The 15,861-nt window shown below is 37.6% G+C and overlaps 1 protein-coding gene across 1 annotated transcript in view; it reads right to left on the bottom strand.

Moving 5' to 3' along the window:
* LOC127442356 (cadherin-7-like) overlaps nucleotides 1–15,861 on the bottom strand; it is a 115,038-nt gene that overhangs the window by 96,620 nt on the left and 2,557 nt on the right. Inside the window, exon 2 of the mRNA XM_051700315.1 lies at nucleotides 9,189–9,646. Within this exon, the coding sequence (XP_051556275.1) occupies nucleotides 9,189–9,431 (243 nt within the window). The 5' untranslated portion in view covers nucleotides 9,432–9,646. The remainder of the gene's footprint in view (nucleotides 1–9,188; nucleotides 9,647–15,861) is intronic.

Here is a 15,861-nt window from a genome sequence, read left to right as displayed (position 1 = left end):
TATATATATACTCTATGAATAAGAAAGCAAAGTTATTGAGATCATACTGAAGTCTCTAATGGTAGTTTTAAGCATTTTTAATGGAGGTAGCTCAGGCATGTTAAAGATTTGTCTGCTATCATTATTTGCTGTGTAAGCACATAAGCATAGACCTGCATAGTCTCATTAAAGCAACTATTGCCTTAGGGATACCCTTGTTTAAACCTAGCTTGTCATTCTGGCGCTGTTCATATGTTAGTGCTTTTTGTTTGTGATATTTAATGGCTAACGACAGTACCAGGACGAGTATTGTCTTCTATTCCAAGCTCAGGTGATGCACTTTGCAATGTCATTTTCCTTGGCTTTTACCACCCAGCGTAATCAAGAGCCGGACTAAAAACCAGCCTATAATAAGGCAAGCAGCTGAATCAGTGAGAAAAGGCAGTAATTTGTACGTGATAGCTTTTTACATATTGGATCTATTTGCCGGTGCCTTTTCAATATGCACTTTTGGTGTGGGATTCTTCCCCCTGTTGTAATATTTCACCTGAATCAACACCTGCAGAGTACTATATAAATGCAAATGGTATTTTATTGTATTGTGGAGCTGCTCTTCGCTGAGGAAGTGGGAGCCTCATCTCAGCCTTATTGTAGAGGATTCCTTATTCCCTGTCATTAGATTCAGTGGTGTCAGCTCATATCACTCTCCATATGAGAAAGACTGCCAGATTCTATTAAAAAGCACCTCTGTGACTAGACATCTTCAATGCCCTTAGCCTTAATTATCTCAAAAGACACGATTTCCTTTCTTAAAGTTCCCCATTTGTGGGCATTTCTGTGTAAAGCCATATAAATGTGTGCAGATCAGTGAGTGTATAGGTGCCATCGGTGTAGGGTAAGCTAATTTGAAACCATGGCTTTGCAACCTATAAGCTACTCATAATTTAAAAGTTACACTACAGTCAACCTACTCTTTTGAAAATTAAGTAGTTAACTACATATTAATTTATTTAATAATATATTTTTAAATACATAACTATTAGGTTACAGATAGACAGACAGACAGACAGACACAGACAGATAGATAGATAGATAGATAGATAGATAGAACAGTAGAATGATGATAGATAGATAGATAGATAGATAGATAGATAGATAGATAGATAGATAGAATCAAATCTCAAATAAAATCTTATCACTTATTTTGTGGTGAAGTAAATATAGCAGAAACTATTAAGTAATTTCTATATTGAATAAGTTAGTTTTAGCGTGTTCTGGAAAAGATTAAGTAAATTCCTGTAATTGTACACACTTTTTACAAATTTGTTTACATTTGTATTCAAACATGAAAAAATAATACCCTAGCTGGTAAGTAAATATTATTTATGATTGTTTGTTATCTTTACAATGATATAATGATATATCATTATATAATGATATAAACAATACTTTAACCTTCTGAAACTGTAAAAATCTGCCCTTCACTCTATAATGTATTGTTACTCACCGTAGTATTTACAGAAAGGCACATGATGACATGAAGTTCATCAGTAGTGGCCTTTCCAAGAGCAATGACCAATAAACATGTAGAGACAGTGCTCAGTGTCACTCAAACAAACAATAAACACCATCAGGGTAACACATGTGAAATTAAAATAATGCAATAAACATTAACTAAACTACATCAAATATAACACAGTACACCCCAATGTAGACAAGTGATATTAAAAATAAGAAGTACATGTACTCTCGTTAAACATAATATACATTTTTATCGTTAATTATACGCTAAAATCATACTTTTTACATGTACAAATTAAAATTTTACAACACTGTACTGTAAAATTAAATTTATTGTCTTTTTAAATATATTATAATTTTTTACTGTATATTTTAAGGTAACTGCCCATTTACCAATTAAAGTTTTTTTACTGTAGCATTTTTGCAGTCTTTTACCGTTAAAATTACGAAAAAAAATTACAGTGTAGAAGGCGTGCATGTGTCATGTGGTATATGACTTAGAACGTTGAATAGCACTGATATGCTAGTACAGTTTTTAAAGCATGACTTAATTCAGTGTGGCATTGCTTCAGGAATATATACATATATATATATATATATATATATATATATAAAAGGATGAGTGAAATGTAGTAAAACAGAGAATTGCAAGGTAACCGTTACTTGAGAATTTCTAATTAAAGCCACCAAGAATTGTGTGTAGCCTTTACTGGAAAATATGGTCTGTTAAATTTACTGCAATTTCTATGTGGAAATTGTTTCCTAGGTTTTTTAAGTAAACTCCACTCCAAATTTGACTTTTACACTAAACAATAATTTTTGTTATATCAGTAGCATCACTATTTTTCATTTATTTACTTCCCAACACCGTGTACCACTGTGTTTTGTGTGTATACAAGAGTGTGTGTGGAAACACACAGGATTGGCGCAAGAGCTCGGGCCGTGACTGCCAACCCAATGACTTTCATCTGCACTGATGACAAATGGCCATGGCATGGACCAGTACAAACTGGGAAGCAGATGAAAAGCAGCCGATCTCCTCCTGCATTGCATTTTATAACCCAGCATATGTTAGAAATCACTCCAAAGAGGATTTTGGGAATGCATGTTGATTCACAACATGAAAAGAGCTCTTTCTCTTCTGTTTCATTTTGTTTAATTCAGTACAAATCATTGATGTGGTTGGAGGGTGGGTGCGACGGAGAGCGCGTTTAATCTGCTTGGCCCGACTGACGAAAGCCTCCCAGTAGCCAAAGGGGAGAGAAGTGTGGATTTCACATCCCTGCTGAGGGGTTACAGCGGCACTCCTGGTCTGCTTCTCATTAAACACACATTTAGAAGGTAAGCTACAAGTTGTTTTTGGCAGGGTCAGAGAAGGAAATGCAAATGGACTGCGACGGAAGTCGGCTTGGGAAACCCTCCCCACCCCCCACCACAGTGGACTCAGTGAGTACAGGCAGAATATGATCGGACAATCAACGCCCAGCTAAGAGATTCAAACTGACAGGCCCAGCAGATGTTATAAAGCTAAAAGATGAGAATGGTGGGATAACAAGCAGCTGAGAGGCCCCCGATACAGTAGCGTTTAATCCTGTGATTCTCAGCCATAGGCAAGATCTTTTAAGATGAAATGTGTAATTTCTGCGCCGCCACTAGCATCACCAAATGGAATTGCTAAAAATAAAGATTGTTTTCAAACAGCTTTCCTGAATACTCCCCCTGTCTTCCACTTGTTGAACAAACATATAGTATTGCCGCAAACTCATACCATTGGTTGAGTCAACATTGATGTGTCGAGCTGGAAAGGAACTATTTACGACACCGGACACTTGTTTATGCTTATTCTGAAGCGAACTAGCCTGGAAGTGCTGTAACGAATTGATTTCATGGAGACACTGGTGACAGGATATGCAACACGTGCTTACATCCCCTCGTTTGAGCATTTTATTCAAGCTGGACCTATCATATCCATATTCATCAGGCTGCAAAGAGGTCACCATGGGCAATAATCCCAGTTGCTGATGGTACGATATCAAGATGGCAAAAACATATTCATTAAATTTATTCTGGTATAATTTTCCCAGATAATAAAGGGTGTGCTGTATGTCCAACCGCATGTTTGATTAAGAATAAGCTTCGCTGTACGCTTCTTTGCTCTTTGTTCACAGTAATGAAAAACATGTTTTCCAGTGTGAATTACAAGTGAGAGAAGATCAATAAAGTGTAAAACCAAGAGCAGAAAATGTTATTTCAAGTGTTGATTGGAGATGGAAATTAAAGGGTTCTTCTGTTTCTTGCAAAGAGTCTTTAAATGTCCAAAAAAAAAAAAAACAGATTTAAATGGTAAGGTTGTATAATGAAGACTGGTGGAGACAAAATATGAAAACTGTTCCAAAACTTTACAGCCTTCAATGACCACGTTTACATGCACTTAAGAGAATGGTTTATTCCATGGTTTCTGCAGACAGCTGCATTCTGAAACGTCATGTTAACAAGTACATTGATTTTCTTGCAAACTTAAGGGATTAAAAGAAAGCAGTTTAACACACCCTGGTTTCTCCCGGAGATCACAGCTTATGTGGTCATGTAAACGCATAAGCAGCGTTCTGACAGGTTTTTGAAGAGTGCGCATGTGCATGAACAGACCGGATAACAAACGTCATAGGCTGGAGCCCAACAACAAGTCAACACAGCGTAAAGAATTCAACAGTTCTCGGAGGGAAAAGCACATTTAGTCACATCTTATTAACTCATTTATACACACCAGTGTTAAATACCTAGACTGTGGCAGCCTGCCACAGTTTCAAATAGTCCCGAGGTCTATTTGGCCAGAATATCCTGCAGTTATAAAACTTTACAACATCTGACCTTATCAGACTAGCAATCGTTATGTCTAATGTTAACGAACGTTGCCTAACTTTTGCAATGTCAATTATTTTAAAACATCAATGTTTTCAATAATTCAAAACAACAGCATAAGATTTGGCACTTACCTGCAAAGATGACATGTTTTCGGATATCCGTCTTTTCCTTTCTTTCATTATTTATTTGTTCATTTGCTCTGATAAGATGTCCTGTATACATGTGTACACCGGTGCCTCGAACCACATTAATCCGCACAGAGGAGCAGAGCCGAAGCACAACCAAAACAACGTTCTTCCGCAAGACACATACAGTTTTATTTTTTAACCGCTAGAGAGCCAAAAGTTACATAGTGTAGCTTTAAAATGTCAATAACAAAAAAATAACCAGATATATTTGTGATAGCCTAGGCCTGTGTCACTTATTAGAAAGTTAATATTCTTATTCTGCTGTTGAAAGTAATCAAGAGCATGTAATTTTATAATTCGCTAGCAATCTAGTAACAGCTGCGCCCTGTTTTATTGACAGGTGGCATATGTGTGTGTGCTGAACATGCGCGTGTGTTCCGAAAATGCTTGCGCTAATGCGCGCCTGAACAGTCAATACATTTCAAAAGTCTTGGTGAAGTATTCATGTAAACACAGAGAATGATGTCTAAAGTGAACGTAAACAGTGGAGAAAAAAGCAGATTTGTATTAAAATGTAGGTATAAAAGTATAAATGTAAAGTTATAGACCTGCTGCTGTCTAGTGTGTCATTATAATAATCAAACAACCATAACAAGAAAACAAGAAAACACTCACTGCTCTTGACTGAATAACTTTAGTAGCTTAAAAAGTATTAATGTATTATAATCATACAGTAAAGACCAGTAGTAGTTTTGTTGCATTTCATTCTGAATGTTTCCTTGAATACTTGATAGCCTACTGCTGTTAAAAACTTTTAAAGCTGTTAAAAAAGCACAGAATTTTCTTAATTTGTATTTTTTGTTCTATTATTTTTAATCTATTTCTATTCATTGCTGTTTTTTATTTTTATTTTTTTACTGACTGTTTACTAGTCTTGAATAATTACTTAAGAACTTGAAACCATTCTTCCATAATTAACATATTAGTTAGTGTTATTATTTGTTGTGGTATTAAAGCTGGTATTGAGAATCGTCAAATTTCACTATCGACAACTGAAATGTTAGTACTGTGATAATGTATAGCTTATATTGTACATGGTATATCTTGCTACAATAACATGATGAAAAGGTAGATCTCATTCCATAGAAGTGTGAGCACCCCTGCTGTAAATGATGGTGATGGAGGCTTTTCTTTATTTGACTACCATACATAACATAAAATAATTATCATATGACAATAGCCTCCTCCCCTCCACAGTGCTGTTCACATTTCTGTCACAGAGAATTTAGTTGATTGCATAGGTACACTATTAGGTTGGGCATCGGTCATAATTTTAGAAAAATATACAACATAAACTTTGACGTTACTTGAGCATGTAACTTAAATGTCCTTTCTTCTCTCCGGACAAGTAACTTTTTTTCTCGGACAAGTGAATGACCAATTTACTTGTCCGGAGGACAAGCACATGACAATACTTAATGTTGAGCCCTGGCTCAAATGTATGCTCTGGTCGATTTTGTGTTTTGACTATTTGTGAACTGCGTTAAACTCCATCTCATTTATGCTTTGTGGGTGTGACTTTTTTGCCGTGTCATCACCATTCATATCTATACAACCAATGTGTTTATGATTAAATTACTACTAGAGCACAAAATTGCTTACAAGAGCACAAAGTTCTTCGTAGATCTAGCCTCTTAATTTTGCTCTCAAAGTGCACCAGATTGACGCATTTAACTAAAATGAACAAAATGTTATTACGGGGGACCATGTCTCCAGACCCCCCTAGAGGATCTGAGGTCCACCCACCACAGTCTCACAAAATTCTGTGGGAATCACTGCACACCAATTTTAAATATCGACTGTCCATCACGTTCGCCTATATACGCTCGTACATCGGGGGAATCCCAGAGTTTTACGTAAGAGGGAAACCGCTGCAGGTTCGCAATTGAATGTTAAGGAAAAAAAGTGAAGCAACTGAGAATAAAATCACAAAGTCTTCTTCGGATGCCATGTTTGTTATTTACACAGGCGTTGGGGGGAAATTGTGTAGAAAGCTGCTTACTAGCTCAGCTGTATGTATACAGGAATAAAGAGTATGCCTGCTCTCGCAATAACCTGCTTTCTCGCAATAAGCCGCTTTCTGGTGTCCATGTCAACGTAGTCAATAACTCTGGAGTCTCAGCAAGGAATCTCTGAGAGTGAAGTGTGTTTGTTTAATATTTGTACCACCTCACATCTTTCAACATTCTGCATTAACATTAAGTTAGAGTACTGTCCAAGTGGCCACACTCCCTCTCTCTTATAACTAACAGACCGATATATCTGCCAGGCTAATATATCAGCTGACATTTGTCCATTTTGAGATTATCAGTATTGGACAATCACTGTGCCCAAGTAGCTTATTAACAGAAGTAGCCTTTCTGCCTAGTGCCAGTTCCAAAACCAACCGACAGCCTTGTCAATGCTGCAGTGCAATGGCAAAACGCAGTAACTAAAAAAATTTGAGTTATAAATTTTTAAACTGAGTTATAACCGAAATCGGGTCTCTCAGACTCCTGTGATAGATGCGTTTGGCTCAACTATGCTCAGAGTCAGAGAAAACAGAGTGTAAATATTGCAGTTACAACATAAATCCACACTAAATCCAAGTCATTTTAAAGCCTTTTTTTTTTAGTTTCAGTTTCAGTGTTGCTGTAGTTACTGCATTTTGCCTGGACAATGGACATTTTCTCTTTACACTAAAATATATTTTTTTAAACACAATTTATGTAATCTACTCATCCTCATATTGTTCCAAAACCTTAGGACTTCTGAGTCACCAGGCTAACCCAGGCTAACACATTTGGACTATAAGTGTTTGTTTAAATTCAACAATTTTGTTTACAACTTATTTGCTATCATTAAATTTATCATTAAAGTAATAATATCATCCATCAGTCACCCTGCTCTCTAAATCTAGCAGGGAAAAGAAGACACAAAAGAAGACACAAAAGAAGAAATTCAGAACAATTGGACTGGTCACTCATTTTCATTGCAATTACAATGAATGGGCACTTTGGGTTTCAATCATCTTAAAGGACACAAAAGCACCATAAAAGTATCATAAAAGTGGTCCAAAAGACATGGGCGCTATGTTCCAAGTCTTCTGAAGTCATACGATAGCTTTGTTTACCAAACAGACAAATCCTTGTTCACTGATAATCTTCCACTCCAGTAGTCTGCTAGCCACCACGGCCGGATCAGTAAATTGTCAGTGAGTTGAACTTGAGAACACAATCAGTCTAATACGTTAAACAAATCATTAACTTTTGTGAACTGAATCAACCGATTAATGTAAAGATTTGACTCGAATTATATTCGTTCACAAATCGGACATTGTTACTTCTTTCATAAACTCATGAACACGCCAAAGAGAGTCAGGGCACGTCAAAGCTTTCAGTGAATCATGAAGTTTTGGTGTTTTTCCCAAAAAGCTATCATATGTGGGTTTATAAAAGAATCATATGGACCATTTTTATGATGCTTTTTGTCATGTTGGAGCCTTACACCTCTAGTCCTCATTCACTTTTATTATATGGAAAACAAAGTGGCCAAGAAATACTTCATACTTCAGAAAAAATCATCTTTTGTGTTCCACAGAATGCCATGAGTAAATAAATAATGACACATTTTTAATTTTGGGGTTAACTATTCCTTTAAATGGGCTCTGTATGCCTAGTCCATGCACAATAGGTAGGTAATGTCTAATAACTGTCATATGGTAAGCAGAAACAGTGATCATGTGCAGCTGGTGAGCTCTGAGGCAGGAAGCTTTGCCAGACACTCCAGAGAAAAGTCTCAATGACTGGCCAGCCCTGCTGGCTTCTGGGCACCCAAACTACATTATCTAAATAAACATGTCAGCTCAGTTAGTAGGCAGTATCTGGATGTATTTCTAACACTAAAGCATGGCACCAAGCACAGGGAAGGTATGGCAAGTTACAGCAAGCTGCAAAGAGTCTATTACACATGGTAAACTCTTCTTAAATGCAATGGAGATGCCCTAAGGAATGACTGCAGTGCTCTTGGGACAGTGCATTTGTTTTATTACACAATGCATAGTTAGAGTCTAAGATGTACTGTAAGAGACACTCATAGAGTTCTAACTGACAATTCAGGAGGAGCATGTTTTATATTGTCAACAACAATTCAGGGGTATATAAACAGCCCCTTCACTCCTGCGCCAATTTCTCCAGCATCCCTCCAACTCACATACCACATCTATTAATATGCACTTCTATTACATGCATGTATTAGATAATTATCATAATATGAGATAATTCCCCCACTCTTCCATTCCAAACAGATAGTCCATTGGTTGATAGGTTGAGCCAAAGTTGCTGTGTCAGGCTGAATGGGATGCCCAAATAAACAGAAAAATGTTTTGATAGTACCACAGAGCTACAGTGTTACACTTTTAGGTGATATTTAACCTACAAATGGCTTACTTATAGCTGTCTCTGCATATTAAACTGGGATAGGAGAATGTATTTGAATTTTTATTTTTTTAATTTTTTTAATTACACACTTTATTCAATAAGGTATTTGGAGCTTGAGTCAAGTCTTGTGTTAGAGTTCTCTATCAAATGTGTTTACCTTTATCTCATTCTAGAATTATATACAAATGTGAACTTGTTAATTGGAAATATAGTGCTTTACCTTGCCAACATATAGAGGATCATCTCCTGTGTACTCCTCCAGGACGAAGAATTGGTTCCACACCCAGTTGCGCTTGTGTCTGTGAAGTGGAGCTCCCACATTAGCCATGATGGGCCTTTGAGAAGCAGGACGGAGAGGGACTGAGTTCAGAGTCATTCCCCAGCAGCCCACGTCCCACTGGGCTAACAACAGCATAGTCATTACACTCAGTCCACTCCACATTGCAGAGCCCCTCTGCATCATTTGGATGAAAGGACGTAAGGAAGAAAAAAAGGAAAAAAATAAACTCCTCTGTAATGAATGGGTGCCAGAGATCTTGAAGCTTAGATGTGGATCATGGAAAGCTGTGCACCACCCTCAGCACTGGCTCGGGTAGAAGGGTAGAGCAGACAGTCCAACCAGTGATTGATGAGCGAGACCACTGGAATGAATGATGATTGTAGATGAAGCTCTCAAACCTGTTGTGAGAACAGACATCAGGAGGAGAGGTTGAAGAGAAAGAAATCGAGAGAAAAAGTGAAAGAAAGGGGGCATGAAAAAGACAATCCAAAATTAGTAAAAGAAAGAAATGTCGAAAAAAACGAGTATGTCAACGCAGATGCAGGCTCGATTTACTGACATTTTTAATAATACCACATCACATTTCAACCCCAGATTAAGACAACATGACTTTTGGCATTTCAGAGCCTTCTGAGATGCAGGTGCAGGAACACCGCAGGTGAGCAAAACGGACATGCAGCCTTTTCCTCTTGATGGGTGTTTGACAGCGCTGCTGAAAGTGGAGCACATTAATCTTTTGGGCTGAAGGGAGCCAGCGGGGGAGGGAGAGACAAAGGAAGAGGGGTAGAGGCAAAGCTCCAATGCAAAGGTTTGGAAAAATAAAGCAAATATAGGCATAGATGCCAACCCATGTCCCAAGGTAATAGGAGAGCGTAGCTCAATTGTCATATTTGGCTTGAGCCTACCAGTGAACAATAGAGCATGTACAGTAGCTAGTTAATAATCATCATTTATCACAAGTTTCTGTTAAAGTAGAACACTTAGTTCTGGTCTAATCTGACCTGGTTTAACCTCTAATCTGATTGGACAGCAGCAATCTTAGGGTGTTTATACACTGAAAAAAATGACTAGTAAGATTTACTTATTTCGCAAGTTTGCAAGTACATTTTAATGGTATAAAATTAAGTAAAATCTACTTAACCTCATGAAATAATATTGATTAAAAGTGAATGAGTAAATTTGACTTAAAATTTCAGTTCATTCAATAACTTTTACTTAAAAAATGTATGTACAAGGTACTTACATAAACTTAGTAAAATTTAAATAAACTTTCTTTTATAAATGCATGTTTAACCACATTGCATATGACAAATGGAAGCCTTCCACTGCTAATCTTATTGCATGCTCCATTATGTAGTTTATCAAACAATATCATATTGCATTACAGACAATAGAATCAAAATGAAGTTTTGTATATGCAGACCTCAACAATTGGTGCACAAAACACGATGACGGTAACAATCATAAGATATACTTTTATATATATAGTATATACATCATAAACGGTTCATTTTGAGTAGAAAATGAACTTCAGACTTCACAAAACAAACTGTTACCAATCATTACAACAAAATCAACAAAAAAATGTTTTGTAAATATACTTGCATACAATGAAACCATGCAAGGTCATTAATTATTCAAGCCCGGTGCATGCTGAGAACAACAGCTTCAAAAAGGTAAGTAAAATTTACACTGTAAAAAAGTGCTAGGATTTTACAAGATTTAACAGTAATTTCTTACAATAAAATACTGTTATCAGAATCTTACTGTAAAATCAATGCAGGCTAGGTCATTCTCTGTCACAACACAACAAATTGTACACATTTTTTGCTAAATCTTTTGTGGGGGAAATTTTTTTATATCGCACTGCATTATGGGAAAATTGTGTTTAGTTTGGAGTCACCATTACGATGTTTAGTGTTCCCTTTGGATGGCACCTTCTCTTATTTATTAATTAAATTGCTCTCAGTTGGTGCAATTGTGTTTAAGATCACAATTTGTTGTACTGTAATGTATAGAGAAAATAGTACATTTAGTGGATAACTTTACGTTGGCCCATAATGTAAAAACTACACCATATGATGCATTATAATGTAAAGAAATAGTATGGGGGCCTGGGTAGCTCAGTGAGTATTGATGCTAACTACCACCCCTGGAGTCGTGAGTTCAAATCCAGGGCGTGCTGAGTGACTCCAGCCAGGTCTCCTAAGCCCGGTTGCTAGGGAGGGTAGAGTCACATGGGGTAACCTATTCGTGGTCGCGATTAGTGGCTCTCAGTGAGGTGCGTGGTAAGTTGTGCGTGGATCATGAAGAGTAGCATGAGTCTCCACATGCTGTGAGTCTCCGCGGAGTCATGCACAGTGAGCCACGTGATAAGATGCATGGATTGACTGTCTCAGAAGCGGAGACAACTGAGACATGTCCTCTGCCACCCGGAGTGAGGTGAGTAACCGCGCTACCACGAGGACCTACTAAGTAGTGGGAATTGGGCATTCCAAATTGGGGAAGAAAAGGGTGATTAAAAAAAAAAAATAGTATATTTTTAAATGAACAATGAGGAAGGGATGTTTGCAAAGCTAGGCTATAATATGGTTGGTTTTATCACCCATTAATGTTTTATCATGAGTTGTAAGTCAGGAATGCAAGATATCAAAACTCAGCATACAAATCTCAACAATGGTGACAATTAACAAACACTCTATATAAAAAAATACAGATGATCATTGTGATTTTACAACACAACACTGCTACATTACAGCAATGTATTGGTCCTGTTCACTGTGAAGTCACAGTATACAGTTGTCTTTTAATTGCAATAAATTGTGGTAATACTACTGTAAAATATACTGTGAAAGTCATGCAACTAGCAGCCAGGAATTTACTGTAAACTCACAATAAAGATTTTTACAGTGAGTGTATTCCCTCAGGTCGTTTAATTTATTGACACTGGCGTGCCTATGTTCTACGGAACTTGTATGGCTCTACGATGACATAACGCAGGATGTTTCACACCTGTCCAAAGAAGGCTTATGAAGGTGCATAAAAAAAGTAATAGAACAACAGACTGCAAAGACCCAGATATCAATATATTATATCAAATTGCCAGGTCCCTGTTAATTCCCACAACTATGTATCACTCTGCTTGTCTGTCAATCTGTGTGTTGCTCGATGACATGCAATAGTTGATCCTGCTTTGGCTTTGTTTGAAATTGTTTTTGTTAGCACAGTAATTGGCCATATTGTTTTTGAAATGTTGAAAAGTTACTTTTTTCTTTATGACAGAACTGTTGCATAAAATAAATATCCCAGGAGCAATATTGCTGCTGAAATGAATTCCCTTGCTTAATTATTATTCTATATCACGCTCTCTTATTCTCTGCAAATTATAGTACATTTTTACTTATAGGAACCTGTAGTTAAATGCCTTGCTCAGCAGCAATGCCATTTGGGGTTTGCGATCACCCTTAGGGGATCACTTAAGATCTTCAACCTCTGATCCACACCACACCATAAAAGTGTGTTAGGTAAGTGACACTAGATTTTTATAATGTTATACAGAAAAACTCATGCTCCAAATTGCAGTGTAGAACTACAATTTGAAAGTGTGCACTCTAAGTTGAAATGGCAGAATCCCAGGCACAAATTCCTCCAAAGGGGTCCCTGGAGCTTCTCAGTCCAAGAGAGCCTTTTAGGTGTTTCTAACATCCTTTTAAGTCAAACACTAACAAGTCTTGAAAAAATAGTTAAAAAGGGATTTGAGTAGAGCACATAGATGCTCTCTAGATAAATCTGTCCTTCCAGCAACAAAACCCAAGGCAACAGAATTCATACCCCAACAGCTTATTTTGATGTTGAAAAGGATGTTGAAATCTCCACGGAAATCTGTCATTGTCCGAGAAAAGATCTGACGCAAGCTTTCCAGATAACAGAACTGCACAACATATTCAGTTTAGAGTTTATGGCAAAACAAAACTGTGTGATTACTGCAGCATGAAAGTAGTAGGGTGGTTTATGACATTCCAAAAATGCCTTTTTGGAAGCAACATTGTTAAAAAGCATTCATTGTAATAGAAGGTTTATATACGAGATGCTAAACCTATGTTTTTTTTTTTTTTCCTTTTTCTCCAATTTGGAATGCGCAATTCCCAATGTGCTTTTAAGTCCTCGTGGTCGTGTAGTGATTCGCCTCAGTCCGGGTGGCGGAGGACGAACCCCAGTTGCCTCCGCGTCTCAGATCGTCAACCCGCGCATCTTATCACGTGGCTTGTTGAGCGCGTTGCCACGGAGACATAGCATGTGTGGAGGCTTCACGCCATCCACTGCGGCAACCACGCTCAACTCACCACCCGCCCCACCGAGAACGAACCACATTATGGCGATCACGAGGATATTACCCCATGTGACTCTACCCTCCCTAGCAACCGTGCCAATTTGGTTGCTTAGGAGACCTGGCTGGAGTCACACAGCAAGCCCTGGGATTCGAACTAGTGAACTAGCGAACTCTGAGCTACCCAGGCCCCAGCTAAACCTATGTTCTAACATTTAAGAACTATGACAGATGCTGCAACTGTGCTAGAAAATGCTAAATAATTGCATGTTTGAGCGTAGAGCTCTGAAGGTGAACAAAAGAGTAAATCACAAAGAATCCCTCAGGGAATCCATTCACTCCTTGTATTCCCTCCCAGCTTTACTTCTGAAGACCACAGTGCCAGGACCCCTCAGTGGGGAAAAGTCTCATCTAAAGCCTGTAATCTCTATCATAAGCTTCACTTTATAGTGGAATTACAAGTGCTTAGTAACTGATTAGATCTCTACTGAGTGGATTCAACAAAGTTGAAAAAAAAAAGGCTAAAAGATATGAAGAAAAACACAGTTATTGAAAAATAAATAATCCTCCACTAGTCTTAATTATCTCCGACCTCCAAGAGTTTCATTGAAGTGCTACATGACACCACTGTGAAATAAAAGAGCTTTGAGTCTGGAATGTTTATAGCATTGTGCAGGCTAATAAAGAGAACTAGAAGGTGATATGGATCATTTATCAGGCTTGCATTAAAACACAGCAAACAAGGACACAGGAAACAACCCTTAAGATTTCTTAATGCTGTGCGTCCAAAGCAATATCATAGGACAAGTTTGCATGACAGGACATTTCTCAAATGTGCCTAAATCATTTAGGACCAAGACAAGGACTGGCTAGCTTTTAAAAAAGGAAAAATAACAACACTTCGAATGACAACCTGATATTTCAATAAAACCAGATTGCTGGGGTTGAAAAAAAGGAAAAATAACAACACTTCCAATGACAATATGATATTTCAATAAAACCAGATTGTGGGTACTTCAAGTCATATTGTCAGTGAGATCCTGCAAAACATAAAATCTGTGAGCTACTGAAAAATCATGAATAAGACTAATCATGAGTATGTTATATACTGTATATTATAATGTTGACTATGCCATGCCGTGAGTGTACTATTTCTGTTCCTCTCTCCTTCCAGCTCCCCCACTAACAATTTTTTCTCTGCCCGAATCTGTTCACTGTCAGGCTTGGCTGAGGCCCCGGACTTTGTGTTCAGCACAGATCGCCCAAATGGTTTGGGACAGGATGATGAAGTCTCATTAGCCCCCCATGCCATCTGACGAGCAGAGCCGAGGCGCCAACACAGACCGCCCTGTGAGAGAGCGCCCACAGCCACCACCAGAGATTCAGCTCCAAAACCGTTCACTGTGCACTCCATAGCCATAGCCCCCCTGTAGTGTAAGAGCGATTGTGGCGCTCACCAGGGAAAGTATGCTCAAACACAGAGCAAGCAAGGCTCCTTACATCTGGACATCAAACACAGCACAGTGAGGACTGGTAGCATATGGCCTTCTTATTAAGGCTGCTCTTACCCTTGCAGACTCTTGAGGGTAACTGTGACAAGATTATGCAAGGCTCTGGGCTGAAAGTAGTTGATTATGAGCATGCAAATGTTACTGTAGTAAATTAATATTTGTAATAAGGAATTTATATATTAAATTATGTATTTCTGTGTTATTAAACACTTCACATAATAAAAAAAAATAAAAATAAAAAAAAAGCCAGATAATCTCTGGTGCAAATAAAGGTAGATGCTACTGTATTTACACCCCAGTGCAAATAGTGGCAAATAAAAAAAAATATTATTTGCACCCAAACCCAGGTAAAAAAAAAATAGTAGATGCTGTTTGCACCTGGGTGCAAATAGTGGCAGATAATATTTGTACCTATAATTAAATATTAACAGTATAGGGTCATCACTGCAGCATGTTTATTGTGTTTATTTAGAGCCCCACAGACAAACTAATCAAACCCCTATCCCTTAATTAACCATTGTTTAACTACAGTAACCATAGTATCACCATGGTATTATGTAGTAAGAGCATAGTAATCACAAAATTAAACATGGTTACTACATACAGTAAACACCATATTACTGTAGTAACACCATTGTTAACTGCATCAGATCTATTGTTTCTGTCAAAAAACATGGTTACTACAATATTACTATAGTAAAACTACCTTCTATCAAACTAAAGTTAAGTATGGAGTGCCACTGGGATTAGTTTTAGGGCCTCTGCTTTTCTCCTT

This window comes from Myxocyprinus asiaticus, chromosome 6 (genome assembly GCF_019703515.2).
Source record: "Myxocyprinus asiaticus isolate MX2 ecotype Aquarium Trade chromosome 6, UBuf_Myxa_2, whole genome shotgun sequence".
Classification (NCBI taxonomy): Eukaryota; Metazoa; Chordata; class Actinopteri; order Cypriniformes; family Catostomidae; genus Myxocyprinus; species Myxocyprinus asiaticus.
Note: the sequence above shows the minus strand (reverse complement) of the source record. Positions and strands in the feature narration are given on the sequence as shown.